This window comes from Solanum dulcamara, chromosome 9, assembly GCF_947179165.1.
Source record: "Solanum dulcamara chromosome 9, daSolDulc1.2, whole genome shotgun sequence".
Lineage (NCBI taxonomy): Eukaryota > Viridiplantae > Streptophyta > Magnoliopsida > Solanales > Solanaceae > Solanum > Solanum dulcamara.
Genome location: NC_077245.1, coordinates 11,544,876 through 11,568,662, shown reverse-complemented (window position 1 = coordinate 11,568,662; position 23,787 = coordinate 11,544,876). Strand labels below are relative to the sequence as shown.

At 36.6% G+C, this 23,787-nt stretch overlaps 1 protein-coding gene across 1 annotated transcript; it reads left to right on the top strand.

Annotated features, from left to right (window-relative positions):
* Positions 1-212: 212 nt before the first annotated feature.
* LOC129902660 (carboxypeptidase SOL1) lies at positions 213-22,205 on the top strand. The gene is made up of 15 exons (XM_055978015.1): positions 213-446; positions 719-809; positions 898-993; positions 2,754-2,784; positions 2,906-2,962; positions 13,313-13,408; positions 14,673-14,795; positions 15,397-15,501; positions 16,154-16,200; positions 16,401-16,526; positions 16,655-16,757; positions 17,569-17,631; positions 20,035-20,118; positions 20,723-20,786; positions 21,818-22,205. The coding sequence occupies exons 1-15, from the start codon at positions 344-346 to the stop codon at positions 22,093-22,095; spliced, it is 1,467 nt and encodes a 488-aa protein (XP_055833990.1). The 5' UTR covers positions 213-343; the 3' UTR covers positions 22,096-22,205.
* The last annotated feature ends 1,582 nt before the right edge of the window (positions 22,206-23,787 follow it).

The window sequence follows — 23,787 nt, the reverse complement described above, 5'->3', positions numbered from 1 at the left end:
TATATCATAATATTGCTATATATTACTATAAATGATAATAAATAAAATATATCGCTAAAATCAATAATTATTTATTAAAAAGTATTTTTTCTAATAATTTTTTCAAAAATTTAACGCAACTTCACTTAATTCAAAAATTGAATTAAATTGGTTTCACGGCCAAGCCCATTTTGATTAGTCTAAATAAGATATCTAAAATTACGTCTTGGATTATCACATGCTCTTTCCCCTTCCCTTTCGTCAACCGCAACAGAGAATTAAACTATCAGAAGAAGCAAATTAAAAGCAAAATTCAGGAGTTATGTTGAATCGTCTCCCGCTAAACTCTCATCAGATTTAAACGATGAATCTCTTCCTCTTCTTATTCTTCTTCTCTCTTCTTTTTTCTTCTTTTTTCGATCTCTCTTTCGCCAGAGGCGGCTTTCCCAGCTCCATTAATGTTTCAGGTCTCTTTCTATATTTAGCTTTCTGTTTTTTGCTTCATGATCGATTTTTAGAAAGAAAAATTGAATCTTTAGCGCTTTAAATTGTTAATTTTTAGCTTAGCAATAATGGGTATTGATTATTATTTCCAATTTAAAGGAGGAGAAGTATAGTAGGTGTACTCGCCTCATTAATTAGAGAGGGTTGTTACTCGTAATGAATTTCTAATTATTTATTGCAAAAGATTAAATCTTGTTTAATTAAATGCGATTTTTTTTCTCTCTACCAATTATAGGTGTTGTGAATGGTAGCTTTGCAGCTTCAGCTAGACATTTGTTTGCAGATAATCAAGTTTCTTTCGCTGAACAAGTGCACTTGAAAAGACTGTACGTTTAAACTCACCTTATGTTTTGGTCAATTCCGAGAAATGCCGAGGAATATCTGAATAATCTGTTCTACTCTTTGTATTTGCAGGGAAGAATTAGCGAAAGATTATATGTCAAATTCTGATCTTGAGAATGCTATCATGTCATTGAATCGTAGGTGCAGTGGGATATCCAGAGTGTACAGGTAACTTCAGGGAACCTAGAGTGTAGAATCTTCCTTTTCATCTTTAAAGCATTTGGAGATTCTTACCCATGTTATTAAGGATTGAATGTAGTCGTGTTCCTTGCAATATACATAGACAACTTAATAATTGGGATTGAAAGCACATCTGTACGATTTCCTTTTAAATTCTTTCCATAATTAGGACTCTATGTACATGTATATAATCTTGTTACTTCATGGAATAATATATCAATTTTTCTCCCATATCTTGTTTATTACATGGTATCAAAGCCAAGCCCTTCCATGTATAGATACCCCATGTTATGTTGTTCATGCTTCAGTTGGTGGTCTGGGTGTGCAAGGGGTGTTAGAGTGGGTTCGAGTCATACATTGGTTGGAGAACGGACGGGTGGTCTCCTTATATGGATTTGGGCAATACTCTCCTCAAGAGCTAGTTTTTCGGGTTGAGTTAGGCTCAAGTGACATATCTTGCATGGTATCAGTGCCAAGTCCTTCTCTATTTGGCCCCCCCATGTTACATTATCCATGCTCTAGTTGGTGGGCTGGGCGTGCAGGAGGTGTTAGAGAGGGTTAGAGTTCTATAATGGTTGAGGAATTGACCAGTGGTCTCCTTATATGGATTTGGAGAATCTTCTCCTCAAGAGCTAGTTTTTGAATTGTGTTAGGACGAAGCACCATATTTTACGCATTCCTTTCACTATGTGTTTTGTCTTGACTTTCCTCAAATACTACATTATTACAATGTAAAAGTAAGGGTTATTATGTTTATATACTTGGATGACCAAGATAATACCTTTATTATTCTGAATAATCTCTCGCACTCTAGAAGGGGGAAAATTGGCTTTGAGTGGATAGTAGACGATTTTTAAATTCTTCTTTTAAGCTATGTTATTGGATCTTCAATTACCATACCATGTCAAATGGCAATATGGATAATTCATGTGGATTCCTTCAAGTACGATAATAAGTAGGAAAGAAGTTGCACCCAAGGGCGTGACCTAGTGGTCAATGAAGTAGGAGAAGAACCATAAGATCTTAGGTTTAAAAATCCTAGTGTTGATAAATACACTAGGTGATTTCTTTCCATCTGCGTAAGCTAGTTACCTGGTACCTATGCTGATAGAGGTGACAGGTACCTAGTGGAATAGTCGAGGTGTGCGCAAACTGGCCTGGAACCACCGTCATTTAAAAAAAAAGAAGAAGAAGAAATAGAAAAAGGTTCACCTATGAGTGTAAAGTGCTACTTTATCAAGTTTAACTTGCATGTGCTCCACAAGCAAGAGAAAAGAATACAAAAAAAATACTATCGTGGCTCTTGCTCTATCCGTTGGCGCATAATTCTGTAAAATGGCTATGGAGTTGATTCACTTGCACACACACAAAAAAAAACTATGGGATTAATGTAATGGTGCCAGGATCATTATTGAATTACAGGCTTACATGATCCTATGAATGTGCTGCTGTGATATTCTCGTGTAGTACTCCTCGTGTGCTCAATGTTTGATGCGTGTGTAGTACTCCTCGTGTGCTCAATGTTTGATGCGTATTCTGGTTTAACATAGTTGTACTGTTGCACTCAGACAAGAACTGTTACTTTGTGGACGCTTTGATGGATAATCTTTTCCATCATAGGTGGAGTATAGCTATCTGTAGATCTAATTGCTATCTACTTATCTGGAGTCTCTGTTCTAAACAATGCTGCTTTAACATCTAACTCATGCTTCTTCTCTCTTTGAGGGGTTTTTGGAATGTATTCTCAGCATTGGAAAGAGTGTGCGGGGAGTTCCATTGGTAATGCTTTTTCCTCCTGGTTCTTAAATTTATATTCAAAATCCTCCTCCTTTTTACTTGTTCTTGCTCCAAAGTGGAGAAATACCTTTAATATTAATGACTGAGTTGACATTACCTACAGTGGGTGATGGAAATTTCTGACAAACCAGGCAAGGAAGAGGCTGAGCCTGCCTTTAAGGTATTGATATCTGCAATAATTTTATTCCTGATTGTCATATGTGTCATAAATGAAACAAAATATTTTTAGGTAACCTATTGTTTGTTGCTTGTAAAGAGTTAGAAGAAACCTATTTCCAGTTTGTTCTAGCTGAGAAGGGTTAAACTGGTGAAAACTTGTGAATCCATTTCAAACTTATTGTGATGATAATTGTTAAGTATCCCAAGTTGGTAGAGGAAAATTGGTTGTTGTTTCCTTTTATTTTCCTGGGCAACTCTCATCTAGCTTTGGAGGAGAGAGTGTTAAGTATCTCACTTTGGTGGACAGAAATGGGTTGTCGTCTTTGTATATGTTTTGGACAATCTTCACCTCATGAGCTAGCTTATTTGGTGTTGAGTTAGGCCCTAGGTCAATTTTCTTATCAGTAATGAAGTTTCAGCTGGTGAATTTAGCTTGTAGTCTTTGCTCCTCTTCCTGCTTGTTGTGCTAAAAGTACCTTGTTCCTAAACAAATTAAATTTCATGAAGAACGAAAGTATGAAAGCTTTGTACTCCCTCTGTCCTAATTTACGTGACTCTCTTTCCTTTTTAGTCAGTCCCAAAAAGAATGACACCTTTTTATATTTAGTTACAATTTGACTTTCAGCTTCTCATTTTATCCTTAATGAGATGATTTATAGCTCCACAAATATCTATAGTTAATTTTAGACTACAAGTTTTCTAAGTCTTCCTTTCATTAGTAAACGCCGTGCCCAGTCAAGCACTTCACATGTATTGGGACGGAGGGAGTAGTTTTTTTTTTACTTTTATATAAAGCTTAAGGTGGCAGACTGTCAGCGTTCATGTACATTCCTGATATCTTCCTTTTTCTCTGAGATATTTAAACTGATAGTACATATCTTGAAAAGTTATTACTAACAGTAGTCCCTTTTGACTGTTTTATTTAGTTATGAAGAAATTGAAAGGGGACATTTTGCTATATGTTAGAAACAAGTGTATAACTTATCAGAAAAAAAGTTCGGTACAAGGATATAACATTTAGATGTGCTGAACTAGGGTATCCTTGCAATTCATTGCTGGCTTATATTTTTCTGCTAGTTCGAGACATAATAATTCGTGGTGAACTGCTGATACTATGCTAGATTGAGCAAGCCTAAAGAACAGGGATTGAGAACTGTTCTTGAACAGCTGGGTTCGATTCTTCCAAAGAAGAAGATAGGTTTGAGAAAGAAGATAGGGAAAGAGAGAGAGGATTTCTATTGATCTGAATTCATGCCATTTACAATGGGATTAGCTGAGTAGATGTAGGAAGGAACAAGTGTCCAGAAGTTAGTTACAACTAACTTCTAACCAACTTCCTCTAACAGCTTGTACAACCCACGTGTCTGTCACGTGCTTTGCCTAACAAACTAAAATACAGAATTAACAACTAATTAACCACTAAATGCAATTCCTAATCAGTTGACATGTAACAATACTCCCCCCTTCACACAGTCCTTGACCTCAAGGATTAAAGTGAGGAAACTGTTGAGTGAAAGAATAGTAGTCCTCCCATCTACTGTCCTCTTCAGGTGTGTTGAACCACTTCACCGGGAGTTGAGTTGCTGGTCTACCATTTCTCTTGATCAATCTTCTATCAAGAATAGCCCGAGGAGTCAACAGGACATGATCAGCATCAGAGTGAACCGCAGGCAGGGTAACAGAAGCTATATGGGACCCTATCTTCTTCTTGAGCTGGGAGACATGGAAAGTAAGGTGTAACTTAGAGTCAGGAGGCAACTGGTCCCACCCGCTTAGATAACACTCAAGGCATCTATTGATAACCTCTGTTTGGACATCAGTCTGTGGGTGGTAAGCAGAGGAAGTTAACAAGGTCACCTTCTGTAACTTGAATAGCTCCTTCCAAAACTTGCTTGTAAAAACTGGGTCTCTGTCTGAGATTATGGTCTTGGGCATCCCATGTAACTTGAAGACCCCATTCATGAATGCCTGAGCCACATCCAAGGCTGAGTAGGGGTGTTTGAGTGCCATGAAATGAGCTGCTTTGCTCAGCCTATCTACTACTACAAAGATAGCCTGATGTCCAGCTGCTTTTGGGAGGCCTTTTATGAAGTCCATTGAGATATCCTGCCAGATCCTATCAGGGATTGGTAGAGGCTGAAGGAGACCAGGGTATGCAACATTTTCACCCTTACATCTCTGGCATTCATCACAATTTCTAACATAGGAATAGACATCTGGCTTCATCCTTTTACAGTAAAAATGCCTCTGTAGTGTAGCTGTGATTCCAGAGTGACCACCAGTAGGACTGTCATGATAGAGAGCCATCAGCTCCTTTCTCACTGAAGCCATAACTCCCACCATCATTTTCCCCTTCCTGCTCAAGATACCAGCATGGTACATGTAATAAGGTTTGTGAGTGCCTGCAGTTTGTATGGTCTTGATCAATTTTTGTAAGATGGGATCCTGCTCCCAAGACTTCTTAGCATCCTCCAGCAAGTGGAATTGAACTCCAGAAATGCTGCATAGCTGGATGGGTTCCTCTCTTCTGGACAGTGCATCTGCAACTACATTATCCTTGCCCTTCTTGTAAGAAATGATGTAATCATAGCCAGGTAGTTTGATCAACCACTTTTGTTGACTAGTGTAGTAATCCTTTGCTCCAGCAAGTACTTCAAGCTGTGGTGATCAGTCTTGACTAAAAATTGTCTCCCAAGTAAGTATGGCCGCATGAAATGAGTCTACTGAAGTATTAGATCAATTCTAGGTAGAGAATCCGCTTCAAGAATCAAGCCATTCATCTGAAAAAAGCTTTTTGCTTTATTTAAAACTTCTCGAACTAGAAAGAGAAGCCCTTTTCAGCAGGCTTCCAGGTTCGCCCTTCTGTACTGCAGATACTAGAGCTAATAACTCCCTCTCATATACTGATAGAGCCTAGTTCTTCCCAGACAAACCTTGACTGAAAAAGGCTATAGGTTTGTTTTCTTGTGCTAACACATCACCAATGCCACCACCTGATGCATCAGTTTCTACAGTGAACTCCTTGGAAATATCTGGTAGAGCCAAGACAGGTGCTGAAGTAATTGCCACTTTCAGCTTGTCAAAGGCCTGGCCAGCTTCTTTATTCCATTGGAAATTTCCTTTCTTCAACAAATCATTTAAAGGTCTGGCAATAATCCCAAATCCTTGGATATACCTCCTATAGTACCCTGCTAAGCCTAAGAATCCCCTTAAGCTGTTTAGGGTAGTTGGTTGAGGCCAATTTACCAGATACTCCACCTTTTGGCCATCCATAGCTACTCCTTCCTCAGAGATAATGTGGCCTAAATAGTCAATTTGTTTAACACCAAATGCACACTTGCTTTGCTTGACAAACAAGACATGAGATCTGAGTATGCTGAAAATTTCCCTCAAATGAGAGAAATGCTCAGCCCAATTAGAACTATATATAAGGATGTCATCAAAGAACACCAGGATAAATTTTCTGAGGTGGGCAAGGAAAATCTTATTCATCAAGCTCTGAAAAGTGGATGGAGCATTTGTTAATCCAAAGGGCATGACCATGAATTCATAATGGCCTTGGTGTGTTCTGAAGGGAGTATTTGGGATGTCATTCTCAAACATCCTAATCTGATGGTATCCTGATCTTAAATCCAGCTTGGAGAGATAATTAGCACCATGTAGCTCATCTAGCAGCTCCTCAATCATAGGGATAGGAAACTTATCCTTGACAGTGTGATTGTTCAATTCTCTATAGTCCACACACATCCTCCATGAACCATCTTTTTTCTTCACCATAACTATAGGTGAGGAATAAGGACTAGTACTATGCCTTATGACTCCAGAGTCTAGCATCTCTTTTACCAACTTTTCAATCTCATCTTTCTGTATGGCAGGGTATCTGTACGGTCTGATGTTGATGGGGGAAGTGCCTTCCTTCAATACAATTCTATGGTCATGTTCTCTTGAGGGTGGTAGCTCCTTAGGCACCTCAAACAGATCACCATATTGTTGCAATACCTTCTGTAGGTCCTCGTTAGCCTCCTGCTATTAGCAGTGCCTTCCATAGTTGAGATGCTAGCATCCATTACATTCCATCCCTCTTCCTGATCCATACCCACATAAATCATGCATAACTCTGCTGGTTTGGCCAACAACTTGTCCATGCTACCTGGTGAAACCTTGTGACCCATAATACTAAATTCCATCTTGAGTTGCCTGAAATTCCATATGATGTCACCCAAGGTTATCAACCATTGTATTCCAAGAACCATATTACATCCCCCAATAGGAAAAATCAACATAGCAGAATCAAAAGATACACCTTGCATTCTCCATACCAATTTTTTACGTAAGGTAATTACACTGAACCTTTTTCCCATCAGCCACAGACACAGCAAAAGGGGAGATGGCAGTTAAAACACACCCTAATCTCGTAGCAGTATTTAAGTCAAGGAAATTGTGGGTACTGCCTGTATTAATCAACACCTGAACTGCCTTGCCTTTGACAGAGACAGTGACTCTCATGGTCCTGAAGTCATGTAATCCATTCATGGCATGAACATGTGGGAGAATAGCACCTTGATCATCAGTTTCCAGACCTTGGCCTATCATAGTCAAGAACTCAGCAGGATCTACCAAGACCCCCTCCTCTAATTCAATGATTTCTTCATTACACTCCTCCACGTCTATTGAGAACAATTGTCTCTTCTTCTTGCATACATGCCCGTACACATACTTCTCATCACAGTTAAAACATAACCCTTTACTTCTTCTCTCATCCATTTCAGCAGGTGTTAGTAACTTAGCACCCTTGAAATTTGGTTTGGAACTGGTAGGAAGGTTAGTATTTGTTGATTTGGTAAAAGGCTGAGGGTTCTTGTTGACTGGTTGGGTAGTACCATAAGAAAAAATAGGATTTTTAGGATTGAATCTGGGGTTATTTTTGATGTTTGAAGGGTTGGAAAAGACTTGTTTCTGGATTATCAATGTTTGTTCTTGGATTCTAGCTAAACTTACAGCCTTTGCTAGTGATCTAGGACCCAACATCTTTATAGGTAATCCAATTTCTGGTTTCAGTCCTCTCATGAAGCAGCCAACAACATAGTCTTCTGAGAGTTCTACTCTAGTGAGTAATTCATCAAGATATAAACATAATCTTGAACAGAATTTACTTGCCTGAGATCCTTGAAATCCCCCATGGGATCATCATATAATTCTGTCCCAAACCTAGCATTCAAGCACCTCACATACTCACCCCATCTAGGCCACTCTCTACTGAGTCTATGCTTCATGTAGGGTTGATGCCATTGCAGTCCCTTGCCTTCCAGCTTGCAGGAAGCTAACTTCACCGTTGCATCTTCCGGGGTTTCATCCACATCGAAAAATTGCTCACATCTATAGAGCCAAATCCTTCAATCCTTGGCCATCAAAATGGGGAAAATCTACCTGGTAATTTCCTGTGTTTATAGGATGGTTTCCATCTCTGTTAGCCTCGCGACCTCCATTTCCCTCGACTTTGTGATTCTCCTCCATGTTCCCCTGTCTAGGATTAGCATTTCCTATGAATAGCCTCTTAAATTCCTCCGTGACTTGCGCCATTTTCACATTGACAGATTGTTGCAGCTCTGTAATAGAGCTAACTACTCCATCCATGGACCCCTTCAAGGTGTCAACATTCTTGCGTAACTCCTGCATTCGCGTGCTGTGATCTCCCATAGTTGCAGGTTAGAGGATCAGTAGCGCTCTGATACCAATGATACAACTCAGGGAGAACCACACCTTAAAAGCTAGCTATTAAGGTGGGAGAGCCCAAGGTTATATAACCCCTCATCAGATCCTTATTTAACCGATGTGGGACTTTTGGAATTTGGATCATAACAAACCACCACACTCTGCATCCGTCGTCCTCGACAGCTCCACTCTAGGCGGCTTTCACTCTACCACAAGTAGGTAGCTCTTTCCCAGGTAGTCCTTTCCGTGGCACGGTGGGCACGAAGGGTGATGACTGGCTCTGATAACAATGATACAATGCCAGATTGAGCAAGCCTAAAGAACAGGGATTCATAACTGTTCTTGAACAACTGGGCTCGATTCTTTCAAAGAAGAAGATAGGTTTGAGAAAGAAGATTGAGAAAGAGAGAGAGAATTTCTATTGATCTGAATTTATGCCGTTTACAATGGGATTAGCTGAGTATATGTAGGGAGGAACAAGTGTCCAGAAGTTAGTTACAAGTAACTTCTAACCGACTTCCTCTAACAGCTTGTACAACCCACGTGTCAGTCATGTGCTTTGCCTAAAAATCTAAAATACATAATTAACAACTAAATGCAATTCCTAATCAATGGTTCACCATCTAGTTTCTTCTCCTCTGAGAGAGGATTGAGACAAGGAGATCCCCTTTCTCTTTTCTATTTATCCTAGCTATGGAAGGTCTAAGTGATATGTTGAAGACTGCTCAAGCTAACAACATAATTAGGGGTTTGAAGGTCAGTGAGGGGGATTAACTGGGAGTGGCAATATCCCATTTACAATATGCTGATGACACATTAGTATTCTGTGATGCAGAGAGTGAACAAATGAAACACCTAAGGGTTATTTTCATTTTGTTTGAAGCAATATCTGGACTTCATATAAATTGGGGAAAGAGTTTTATTTACCCTGTGAATGAAGTACCAGAGATCAGTTCACTAGCAAACATTCTAGGTGGCAAGATAGGAGAGCTTCCCACCACCTATCTTGGCATGCCTATGGGAGCAATGAGTAAATCCTTGAGCATTTGGAACTCAGCGGTGGAAAAATTTGAAAAGAAATTTTGGTTAATTGGAAAAGTCAATACTTATCTCTGGGTGGTAGAGTCACACTAATCAAAAGTGTTCTTGAGGCTATGCCAACTTATATGATGTCCCTTTTCCCTATGCTTGGGAAGATCATTGAAAAGTTGGATGCCATGAGAAGGAATTTTCTATGGCAAGGTAATGGAGAAGGGGGAAAGAAATTTCACTTGGTCAATTGGGATGCTTGCATAACCAACAAAAAACAGGGAGGTTTAGGAATTAAGAATCTAAAAGCCCACAATAAGAGCCTTTTGTTAAAATGGCTTTGGAGACTAGCAACAGATTATCATGGCTTGTGGAAGGAAATCATCATTGCAAGATATGGTAAGGAAGGATTTTGGACTATTAAGGAGGTCAATATTCCTTATGGTGTGGATTTATGGAGAACTATCAGAAATCAGTGGCCAAGAATGTGGAATAATTCTGCTATCAATGTGGGAAATGGGAGGAAAACCTTGTTCTGGAATGATATATGGGTGGGACAAACACCTTTGAGACAACAGTTTCCAGACATCTACATTCTCAATCAGCAGAAAATGGCACAATTCTAGAAGTCAGAAATGAACAAGGCTGGAACCTGACCTGTAGAAGTTTCCTCAATGACTGAGAAGTGGAGAGAATGATTCAATTCTACAGCATCTTAGAACAAACCAAGAACCTCACGTATGAGGAAGACAAATTGACATGGAAGCTGGATAAAGATGGCAAGTTCAAGGTGAAATCAGCCTACAAACTACTAGACATTTCAACCAAAACCAAGGAGATGTGGCCTTGGAAGATTATCTGGAAAGGAAAGATACCACATAAGATGGTCTGTTTCACATGGCTTGTTGCAAGACAAGCTGTTTTGACTCTGGACAACATAATGAAAAGGGGAAAGCAGTTTTGCTCCAGATTTTTTTTTTTGTGAATCTGAGACAGAAACAATAACTCTGATTTTATGTTACTTATGTTATGTATGTTATGTTATCTTATGTTATTTATGGTATTATTTGACGATATCTACTGTTTTTTGGTGCTTTGATTATACTATTGTTTGGAAATCTTCCGTTATCTACTTTCCTACTTTTAATATTCTTGTCTGACCTTTTTTCCTATGCTTCTATTGAGCCGAGGGTCTTTCGGAAACAACCGTCCTACATTGGTAGAAGTCAGGTCTGCGTACACTTTACCCTCTCCAGACCCCACGATGTGGGATTTCACTGAGTTGTTGTTGTTGTTGTTGTAGACAGAGACAATAAACCATCTTTTTTTGCACTGTAGAGTGACTGAGAAACTATGGATTTTTTTCATCAACCTGTGGGGTATTAGATGGACCATACCTAGGAATACTGCAGAAGTTCTAGCGTGTTGGAATAGAGATGAAAATCAGTCAGGACACAAGGAGAGTTAGAAGATTGTCCCTGCCTGCATCTGGTGGATTACATGGAAGGAAAGAAATCAGAGATGTTATGAGAACAAGCACATCCCATTCCAAAGCATTAAATTGAATTGCCTAGTGACCTTTTATTTTTGGTGTATCCACAATGTACCTAAGGAGCAGGGGGACATCACCCTATTTTTAGATAGTTTATGAGGGAGATAGGTGTTTAGTTTCTTTTTGACTTTTCCTCTATACTTTTGATGTAATTACTACAAGAGTTCACTATTGGTGTACTTCCTTGTCTATAATACCAGTTAACTTTATAAAAAAAAATGCAATTCCTAATCTGTTGACATGTAACAACTGCTGAAACTCGGAGGTGGAATAACCTCCTCCCCTACTGCATCAAACAAATAAGGGGTGTTATTCATGTATTAACTTTATACCATGTTTGGTTTGCAAATCGGATAAAAGTTATTCATGTATTGATTTTATACAATATTTGGTTTGAGGTTTCTAAATGTTGTATAAAAGTTATTCATGTATTAATTTTATACAATGTTTGGTTGGTAGGTTTTCAAATATTGTATAAAAGTTATTCATGTATTAGTTTTATATGGTGTTTGGTTGCGTTTTTTATAATCCTACATAATTAATACTTGCATAACTTATGAGGGAATCTATGCATAATTTATGCGGGATAGAAGGTGGAATAAGTTATGTGGGTATTATTTATACATGTATTAAAATAGTAAATTACACATTTACCCTATCAATTTACTTTGAAATATATATTAATTTACAACAAATTAAATAATTAACACGTGTAAAAAAAGCACTATCAATTTTTTTTCTTTGGATTTTTTGTCTTGTTAATTGCTTAATTGCTAAATTATTGTTAATTTCTTTTCTTAATTTCTTGTTAATTATTTTTTTTGACAGTAAGGCAATGGTTGTTAATTGTTTTCTTGTTAATTTAATTAATTTCTTTGCTTGGTTTCTCTGCAACGCAATGTCAATACATGTATTAATATATTTTTTGTTATTTGTTATTTACTTTAATTTAAATTGCTCAATTGCTCGATCTTATTGAATACAAATTACTTAATTGCTAGTTGTTTGTTATTTACTTTATTATTTTTAGCTTTTGATATTTATTTGATTTTAATGTGTTATTTAGATAGTTGTTTATTTTAAAGGGTATAATAATTATTAGCTCATTAAATGTTTTTGGAATTAAAAATAAGAATTAGCTCACTAATGTATTGTAATCTCTTACATAACTAATACTTACACTACATAACTAATTCCTGCATAACTAATCCCTGCATAACTAATACCTACATTACTAAACCCTGTATTACTAATACCTACATAACTAAACCCTGCATATCTAACCCTACATAATGAATACCTACATAACTAATACCTGCATAACTCTTTACAGCTACCAAATGACCCCGGGAACAATAGTAAAAGAGGCGTAAAGTAGGGGAGACTGAAGCTTGATGTCTTTTTCCCATGGTTTATCATATGCAAGATACGGTTCCTTGCATGTATGCTTTGCACTACTTTGCTATTAGCTGCCACATTTTTCTTTTAATTACTGCTTTGTTTTGCTTGAGCTGAGGGTCTTTCGGAAACAACTTCTCTACTTCGGAGAGGTAGTGGTAAGGTCTACATACACTCTACCCTCCCCAAACCCCACTTGTGGGATTTCACTGGGTTTGTTGTTGATGTTGTTGTTATCATAAAAAGAAAGAAAACTGGGAGAGAGAGAACTATAAAGGTGCAACAAACTATTCTTGCCTTCAGTTAGTAGTAAACCCAATATTAGGTGGAAATGGGAAGAAAAAGATGGCTTTCTGGCCATTCTTTTTACTATTTTTGTCTGGCTGACTGAATGAAGTGAGGAAAAAAGGACCCGATCTGTAACTTTTATGGCTTTCTCAGCCCACATTACCATCGGAATATTGCATTGATTTAAGATGTTGGAACTTATTTTATGCATGAGCTATAGCCGTTCCTGTGCTGCGAATATTAATTTTTCTTATCTCCTGTCTTTTCTTCATCTTGTTATGTAATGAAATTAATTATTTGTAGTATCTGTTTCGAAGTTCTAGGAGCAACTAGATTTGGTGATTAAATTACTCAACAGGCTTTGTATTGCAGTACATTGGCAATGTGCATGGAGATGAGCCTGTAGGTCGTGAGCTTCTAATTCTTCTGGCGAACTGGCTTTGCGATAATTATATGAAGGATCCCTTGGTAATTGGCTTCTCTGGCTAAATGTCTTTCGATTTAGAAGTTGATATATTTTTTTTCTTAGATTCTGGACTTGTGTTTCCCCTCTTTGTTGTTGATATGTAATAGAAGCATTTTGAAATCTTGGTGGCATTTCACTGGAAAATGCAGAAAATTTATGTTTTTAATCTTGAAAATCGTAAGAAACAGCCTCTACCTTCCAAAGTAAGGATAAGGTCTGCGTACACTCTACAGTACCCTCCCCAGACTCCACTTGTTGGATTACACTGGGTATGTTGTTGTTGTTGTAAAATCTTAGGAAATTTCTTTGGTGAAAAGATTTCAATTAATATAGCATCCGAACATTCTTTGGAGAAAGTCCATCTTAACAAAGTATTTGAATATCTGAGGTTGAAATGAAGAAAGAGGAAGGAAGTTTAAGATGTTCATTGTGTTCCTTGGCTAATACTGAAGCATCGGTTGTCAAGCAACTGATTCACTCGCCATTAATCAAAATTACTACTCCCTCTGTCCCAAATCCTAAAAGTATATTCCTATTCTTGGAGGCATTTTATGCGATCAAAATTGATTCTGCCTAATTTACAAGTTCCCTTTAATACCATAAGTAAAAAAAATGCAGCTTGACTTTACCTTTTGAGTAGAATTGGATTTGTCCTCAAAGCAGCTTGAATTTCTTTGGGTCCACACTGTCCGCCAAGTACAGACAGGAATTCTAATCCAGCAGCTAGATATTCCTTTATCCAGCTCTGCTCTATTCCTGCATCTCAAAAGATCAGTCATAGTTTCTGGTCTAACCCATTTAACCCCACAAGATTCAAGAAAAGTTTCCAAAATGGTCTGTAGTTGGGCGATGCAAGACCAAATGACTGATGCTCTCTTGTTGACCTCAACTAGTTTAGGGCCGGCAACATAGGGTAGGAATACAAAGGTCGACCTCAGGGTTATCTGATAGAACTCATTATTTTTCTCCAAATTACTAATTGAATAGTCACAAGGTGCTTATGCGTAGCTGAATTGTTAGTTGAGAGATATGTCTCTGGGTTTGGTGCTATTGCTTCCTTAATAATATTATTTTATTGTCTCAGATACTCATCTTGCTATTCCATGTTGTCTTAGACAAAATTGTGTTATTGGGTGAAATAATACTTCTTTTGAACTAACTTGGTTCTTAATAAACTTTATCCTTGTCCTAGGATGATGCAGAAAAGGTGTTCTTATTTTTCTTTTCAGAGTCTCAAAACTCAACTTTCTATTGTGGCTTGTACAGGCTACCCTGATTGTAGATAATGTTCATCTTCACATACTCCCATCTATGAATCCAGATGGGTTTTCATTGAGGAGGCGTGGAAATGCAAACAATATTGATCTGAACCGAGACTTTCCTGACCAGGTAGCTCTTGGCACCCTGTGCTGTTGGATATTGTCTTTAAGTTTGATCTGAATGTTTTTCCGGAAAGCAAATTTTGGAGTTAATTTTTTCTTCCCAACTGACACATTGTGAAGAAACTACAGTTGGACCCATATCAATCAATCAGTTACACCTCAACCCCAAATTAGTTGTTGTCAGCTTTATGAATTGTCATTCCCACATTTGAACTGTATGGTAAACAAAAATATCAACCGAACATCTGTGAAAAATCTTGCATCAATATTCTCTCAACATTCATTGTGGTAACATGAGTTCCCAAATGTGGTTCGAATTTCCTTTTATTGATTTTCTCCATATTGTTTATTGTGAGGCTTTGGAAGTTGGCCTTTGAGATCGATTTCAACTTAAAATATAGATCGCATGCCCTTTAAGTTTCTTGAGTATACCTTTGAATTGAAATTAAAATCTTGTAGGGATTTACGTTGACTTCAATAGGGCACTCTTCATTTTGTCACAAACCCACTTATTGAAATGCTGCTCTTGTTTTTGTATTTGCGAGTTCTTATCTTCTCTTCTATGCATGCTAATAATACCAAGGATTAACTGCTATGAGATGGCATAGTTTTTTCACATGAATGATGATCCTGGTGCACATCAACCTGAAACAAAAGCCATCATGCGTTGGTTGGAGGAGATGCGCTTCACAGCATCTGCTAGTTTGCATGGGGTAAACATTCGGTTACTCTTTCATCTAATTATGTGCTGCATTAGAATGTCATTTGTTTATATCATAGTTAAGTAAGAGTTATGTGGCTTTTGCACTTGTACCGAAGTAAATTATTTTTCAATTTTTAATCTTTTCATGCGTCACTTTAGCTATGTTTTTAGTAGTTATGTTGACTGTTAACTTATGGTCATTTCATTTTGGCTGCTGGATGACATTTGAGTATACAGTTCTCACTTTCATGTAAAGCACGAGTAGGCATGATTATCCTTGTTCCACCTGTCCAGCTTCAAATGGCAGATCTAATGGATTAGTTCAAATAATGAAGCTTCTGCTGATAAGTAACTTATAATTGTATAATTATTTTTGGATCATTAGGAATTTGAAAATGGACTGATGATATAGGTGTCAAAAGGAATTCTCAGATCAGAAGAAAATCTGTGATTAAGTGATAATACTTTATAAAGGAAAAAAGTGAAGAAAATCTGTGATAATAAATCATCTTCCTATAAGGAAACTGCTTGCCCAGTTCTTTACAATATTGTTGCCTCTTTACCGATAATAGAATTTGTTCTTTTTTTCTCGTTGCTTCACTAATATGAAAGTGTTGGAGAAGTTGACATCGAGAGTTAATTATGTTGTTCTATTTCAACAGGGAGCACTTGTAGCAAATTATCCATGGGATGGAACAGAGGACAAAAAGTGAGTGTCTGGTGATTAGTTTGTTATCCTTCAAATTTTAATATTTTAGATAAGAGGCTCAGTCTGTTTAGAGGACCATGCTTCACTTATTTGGTTTGCTTGTATTTATTGAAATCTCGATTCCAGATATTTTCTTAATTTTCATGCCAACCCTAATTTTTACTGATAATTTTCAAAACATATGTACACATCATTTTCAGAAAGTATTATTATGGCTGTCCAGATGATGAAACATTCAAATACATGGCTAGCATCTACAGTCGTTCCCACCATAACATGTCTCTAAGCGAGGAGTTTCCAGGAGGAATTACAAATGGTGCATATTGGTAAATAATGGAGATAATCCAGTTAAATTTATCATGTTAAAAATTCAGGTTTAGAATACCTTTGAGGCTTTTTTCTGCTGCTTCTGCTGTTGCTTACAAAGCTTAGTTTCCTTTGTTTTTTCCTGCAGGTATCCAATCTATGGAGGCATGCAAGACTGGAATTACTTGCATGCTGGTTGTTTTGAACTGACTCTAGAGATTAGTGATGACAAATGGCCTAATGCGAGCGAGGTTAGATCTTAGTTCGCATCAGTATAACTTAAAGTTGGTAAAAATGCATGACTCTTGAAGGGTCTTCCACATCCATTTACATGATTTATTTTCGGAATCTATCCTCTTCATTTAAGCATCTGTGTATTGACAATAGCCTCCTCCTTAATCAGATCATGTGATTTTGCAATTATTAATTGGATAATTTGATGGAAAACCTCTCATGTGTTTACTTCTGTGGGTTATTGCTCGAGCATATGCGTAGATAGTGAATATGGTAAACTCTAAATAATCAAACTAATTCTTCCATTTATATGACAAAATGGGAATTATTTTAGTATGGCAGCCTGGTACGCGGGGGAAATCGAAGTCCTACCTCTGACTTTGGGGTTTAAATTAGTGTACCATGTAACAGGGGACATATGGTGAGATGGCTCACTTTAGTTTGATCATAAAGAGAAAGACACTTTGGTGAATAAGAGTTTAGTTTCTTAGAGCCTATTTGGATTGGCTTGAAAAAAGTAGCTTTTAAGTCAAAAATAAAAAGTCAAACTTAAATGACTTATACGTCAAAAAATAAAAAGTAGGGGGAGGCCTACTTTTGGTTTTTAACTTATTTTAAGTTATTTTTATGTTTGTCAAACGCTTCCAAAAGTCAAAAACTGATTTAAAAGTAGATTTGACCAACTTTTAAGCCAATCCAAACGGGCTCTTAGTGGAGTCCCATTTGGGTGGATACCCTTTCCTGAGTTCTCTTCATACTTGATACTCTGTTCTGCACCGCGTCCACAATGGTAAACCTGTTTATAACCAAATATTCGTTCATTTGCAGCTTCCTACTCTTTTTGAGTACAACAAGATGAGTATGCTAAATCTTGTTGCAAGCCTTGTAAAGGTAACTTCATCTCATCTATCATTTTGCAGTTCTTTACCTTAGGAGAATGTTTTATTTGTTTATTTTCTGAGAATCTCTCTCTTTGATTTACTTTTCTTACTTAGGTATCAAATACAATCTCTATTATCTAATGGAAGAATAATAATCTGATTTCTATGACCTACTGCAAATTGTCATTCCTTGCTATTTATAGAGCGTCTGGGCCAGGTTGACTGTTATTGGTGGACAGTTCATAATTCTGTTTAAGTGTATACTGGCTGTCGATTCCCTAACTTTTTGTTTAATCGTAAGAAAAGGTTAGCTTGATACCTGGTGAAATGGTGCAGTCCCTAACAAATTGGGGTCGGCTATATGAATCATTATTTCTTCATTTAAGCTCATATCATATCATCATCATAATAAATAAAATAAAAACTGAAAATACGTTAAAAATATATATAAATATACTACTACTACTACTACTAATAATAATAATAATAATGAAAGTTTCATACGAGTCTAAAACGTATCCTCAAATAGTAGCCATCATCTATATGGATCTGTTTCTTCCATTGTGCCTATCTTTGGCTTTCCATGTAATTTTAGGTCTACTACTACTACTACTACCACCACCAAGAATTTGGAGGTTTTTTTTAGACCAAGTCCTTCCATGTAATTTTAGGTCTATCCCCGTTCCATTTTAACACCTTCACTTACCATAGTTTCACACTTGTGGATCGGTGCATCTATAGGTCGACGCGGAACATGTACAAACCATCTCAATCGACTTTCTCGCATTTTATCATCAATGTGTGCTAACACCTTCACTTATCATAATTTTACACTTGTGGATCGGTGCATCTATAGGTCGACGCAGAACATGTACAAACCATCTCAAGCGACTTTCTCACATTTTATCATCAATGCATGCTACTTGCACTTTCTGGCAAATGTGGTCATTTATTTGAAGATTTGATATATTTGCTTTTACTCCCATCTGGCATTAAGTGTCATCTTTTGTTTAAGAAAAGTTTTTTTTTTGGGGGTAACAAATGGAAATATTACCTCTAACAACCAACCTAATACACCTAACTCCACAACGGATACGATCTTTCCTTACTGAACAGCTTCCCCAGATCATGTTACAATTAGAGTTGTCTATCTTCTAGGAAGGGGGCTATGTAAGTCAAGCCTCCAACATATCTCTAATTACATGAAAAACTGCTGAATTAAAGAGGATCTTTGGCCTTTCCTAGTCTTTCTAACTATGTCTAATCTAACACTGGTAACTTTGCTTGATCTGTGTAATCGTTGTATCTGTAGTCACAGTAGAACCCCTATATAATTTCCAATTCCTGCCCTGCCACACATGATATACTATTGAGCTCCAAAGTGGTGCTATTATTTCCTTATAATGTTGCTTCCAGTTCTTCCTCCTAATTCTATGCACTTGTTTGACATCTCCTGATGTTGATCTGCACTCCAGCCCCTTGAGCCATTGCCGTTATGAGTCCTTTATTCCAATCACATTCAGAAAATAGGTGTTGTTGTGTCTCTACAGCCCGAGCATTACACAAACTGCATGTTGTGGTATCCACTGGTATATTATCCTTTGTAGTCTATCTTTGTAGTTTAAGCAAAGTTATTAAGGTAAAGAGTTGAAGCTTTTTAATGTGTTCTAACAGAGGTTGTCCCCGGTGGAGTCTAAATTGCTGTGCTGGAGAATTTTAACTTTTAAAATATTTAAGTGGGTGCCTTGGTACTATTTTTTTTTTATAATGAAGTAGGTGCCTTGTACGTCTAATGACATATTGGTAAAGTATTGAAATATGGAGAGACAGCATTTCCTTTTTAAAAAATGGAGACAATCCGGAACATTCTAAAGAATGAAGTAGGACAGGAAGCTAGAAAAGGAGGAGGTTCTTTGAATATATTGAAGTTTTCATAAAGTTAATTACTAGACAGAGATATTTGAGATTATTTGTTTCTGTAACTTCCCCAGACCACATTTATGGGATCACATATTGTATGTTGTTGTTGTTTCTGTGATTTAGCTGTGTGCCATTATGGTTTTTTTTTTTTTTTTGATTTAGCTGTGTGCCATTATGTAACATTTGGCAACAAGAATTGGGATGGGGTTGACTTTGATTCCATGTAAAGATACGAACCTTGGGGCTAACTCAATCCCAAAAGTTATCTCATGAGTTGAGAATTTCCCAAGACCAAATAATGAAATCAATTCCACATCCCACAACCGATGTGGGACAAACCCAAATAAAGACCCACAAAACATGATATCAATCACAAATGTACCTTGTTGTAAAAGTCTGTTCTGGCAGGTCAAATTGGCATTCTTTCTTGCTGATTGATTTCTTTTGCAGACTTATGCTTCACATTAAACTAACTTGATTTAATCTAATGTAGACAGGAATACATGGAAGGATTTTCTCATCAGATGAGGGCAGGCCTTTACCTGCCTCAATAGCTATAAAAGGGTTAAATTCCATGGTGCGTTCTTCATTTTCAAATCCCTTTGGTCATTTTTTAAAGTTGTGAAAATATTCTGAATTTGATGTGATATCACCATGTGGTAGTGATAGAATTGTGTGTTGATATCAATACCAGGAACTTCATCTTTAGAGTATTTCTGAAACTCATCTAGGCCCTCGTAATTACTTCAGCTCTATTCTTTTAGATTACATGGAAAAAAGTAATATTTCAGGTCCGTCTTATTTTATTCTGTGGAAACCCATTTTTCCTGTTGCCTCTAGTTTTTGTTTTGTTTGTTGTTTGGTTCTTCTTTTTCTTTTTCCTTTTTCTATTTCCTCTTTTTGGTGGTTTCTTTTTTCTGCTCTTTACCTTTGTTATTGGGGTTGGGGAATAATAGGAAGTTAAAGGCATCGACCGGGGGGAAACTCCAAACTCCTTTGTTTAGAGTTCGGCAGTTTTTTTCCTTTAACTAACTTTCACATACTGGTTATTCATTTATTTATTCCATGTCATTTGTGACTCCATCTTTGGTCTAGTTTGAACTCTGGCATTAAATGGGGCTTGTGATGGACAATTCATCATTCTACAACAATTATCTTACTGTTCCTGTCATTTTCTTCAGATACATGCAAGGGAAACGTTAGCCGATTACCACCGCTTGCTGGTGCCTGGGGGAAAATATGAAGGTAACCACAGATTAAAGCAATAAAAACTTTTCATTACTTTATCAAAAGGAAAAATAATACCCTTCTCTTTCTCATTAATAGGACAAGAAATTTAAACAAATTGTTACTGTTCGTTTTGAAGAGTATAAAAGAGCTCAGAGAGAAGCCAAGTCCACTTTTTTGTAAAACCTTAGCTCTAGACGGCTCTTCCCTAAAGCTAGATATGTGAGAAGGGGAGAAATGAAATGGCTGAACTATCATGTTATACAGAAGAGGGTGGTAAAAACTTAAATCTGGATAAGTAAATTAATGATGATACTCAACAAGCTTTGACATGAGATAGTAAGATTAGAAGAGGGAGACGTTAGTTTGATCAATTGCTCAACTCGAATCATGGATGCATTTACATACATGCAAGTTTTATACCTTAGGTATACTCGTAAAATTAAGTGTGGAGAAGTAAAAATATTTCCATGAAAAAAGATGGTTATAAAAACTTGCGGTCTAAATGTAATAGGTCGTTGTTTGTACATTTGCATTAGGTCTAAATAGTTGGTCGTTGGTTGTACATTTGCATTAGGTCAATGTTTCGCCAGAGCTTTTTTCTGGTTTGCTTAGAGATTGTATATTAGTGTAAGGATAAGTTTAAGATGTAGAAAACTCTTAGTTTCTCCTAAAAAGATAAATTATCTGGTATTGGAGGGAGGCGGGCTCAAATAATGGGGGTAAAATGGACATTGAAGATTCAAATAGCCAATCCTAGTTTGAATTGGAAACACAGTTGATTTCGTTTTTTCTGTAAGCTTGAATGTCAGTAATTATTGCTACACTTCTTTCGGTCTACTTGTATTAAACTCATCACAAGTTTTAACCATAATCTCTATGAAAGGAGTCGTTTTACAAAAATATTGTCAATTAAGTTACTATTAACAATCAAGTAAGTACATGGTAATACGTTAGAAGTTGGATGTTGCTTGTATTTAATCATGTGATCTAATTGCAAAACGCTTCAGTTCTTTTGAGTGGATTAATCCTGAAACCTCAATTTGCAGTGATAGCGACAATGCCAGGATATAAGTCGAGGAGCACGAGCATTATGTTGGGGGAAGAAGCAATGACAGTGGATTTTGTTATGGATCCAGTTATCACTCCCATAAATAGCTTTTTGCAAAGGGGATGGAGTTGCAGCTTGCCAGGTCCTCATTTAGAAGTTTTATTCATTTTGGTTTTGGTATTAGTTTCAGTATTCCTCTGCTTTTTATTGAAGAGGAAAGTAGTTTTAAACTATCCGAAACAAAGACAGACAAAAAGGCCTGTTCTTGGGGTATGAAGTTTAGCACACACGTTTTCGCGTTACGATATGATATTTGTAAGACTGAAAAAAAAATATATATTTATGTTACTACTAGTGAAAAAATTGAACATTTTTACCCTACAGTTTGTTACTTCCTTGTGATTTTTGGTCAGCCTGTAACATGGGCGAAAAAATCCTCCCTCCAGGTGGGAAGATTTTTGAGGATGGTTGTAGGCTTGTAGCTTGTTATACCAATCGAAAGGTAACAAGAATGGAAAAACAACTCACTCAGTGTAGCCCACAAAATGGGATCTGCAAAGAATAGAGTGTACGCAGTAGACCTTACCCTACTTTAGAGATAGATTTTTGGTGGGGTAGGTGGGTGGGGTGTTAGGAATATCAAAATTTCTTGCGTCTTAATCATATAGTTGGATTAGTTGTTAAGGTAATTAAATATGACCTTTTGGATTACACATTAGATAGTTGTTGCCTATACAATCAAACATCTCTGTAATATCCATTCTATATAACAACCGGCCTAATTTTCTTCGAAATCAACTTTTAAACTATATTAAATTATATGTTCTCCATAATAACATTCCACTATAGGAGCTAAAAAATATTCAGAAAAATAATGTGGTTATAAAAAGATTTAACTGCATAATTGATCCGGTGGAGATCTTCATTGGAGGGAAGCTTAATCCTTATTCCCATTATCTTAACATTCAAGTTGCTAAATCTTTTACTAAAAAAACAAAAGATTTGCTGAAACTAAATCTTGTTTGTATATCTATATTACCAGCACGTTTAATAGTTTCCATGCTTATAAGTTCCTAATCAACGAGCATTGATTACTAGTTAATCGACATAGTTAATTACGTATTTTTAAGTGGAGGGATCTGTAAAGTCAAGATCTTCACTCATCCTTTTACTTTTTTGGCCATGTTTACCATTATGCATTCAAAAGTCTAACTTGATGGCCTAATTAATATCAGCTTGTGTGCTATTTTTTGTCTTCTTATGTTTGACATTTTAAACATGCATAAGCATGGGATGTTCCAATATACTGGCCTCAAGTCTCAACACACCCGCACCCACACACCCACTCGTATCAAATGAATGGATTGAATTGAATTATGGCGAATCAAAAGTTACTTGAGTTGAATAGATTAAAAACGAGTCATAATGCAATTTGTATAATTCGTACTAAGTTAAAATTACTTTACTTGTTCTATTATATTTTTTAGTTATTAATTTTAAATAATTTTTTTATTATGCTATATAAGGTGTTGATAGGAAGGAAAATGTTTTTCACGAAAAATGATTATTTTTTCTTGAAAACAAGTGTGTTTTTTACTTATTTTTTAGTGTTTGATAAATAAGTAAGAAAATATTATCCCAAAAGTATTTATATGTTATCTAGTAAAATATTATGTAGACGGAATGAGATGGGATGTAGGTTGCCGCAGGCTGGAGTGGGATGTTCGCGGGTTGGAGGGATTGGATGGGTGAAGAAGAGATAATAAATTTGGAATGCTGCTTATCCAACTTGTCTTTTCTACTTTCTCTAGAAAAGTTATTTTCCTCAATTTTAAAGAACTTGTTTTCCTAGAGAAAATATTTTTCGAATATATTGACCAACCAAATATAAGAAAAATTGAAAAAATATTTTCCTCCATCTCAAACACACCCATAATGTATCAATCAAAAATTAAATTTATAGCTTTT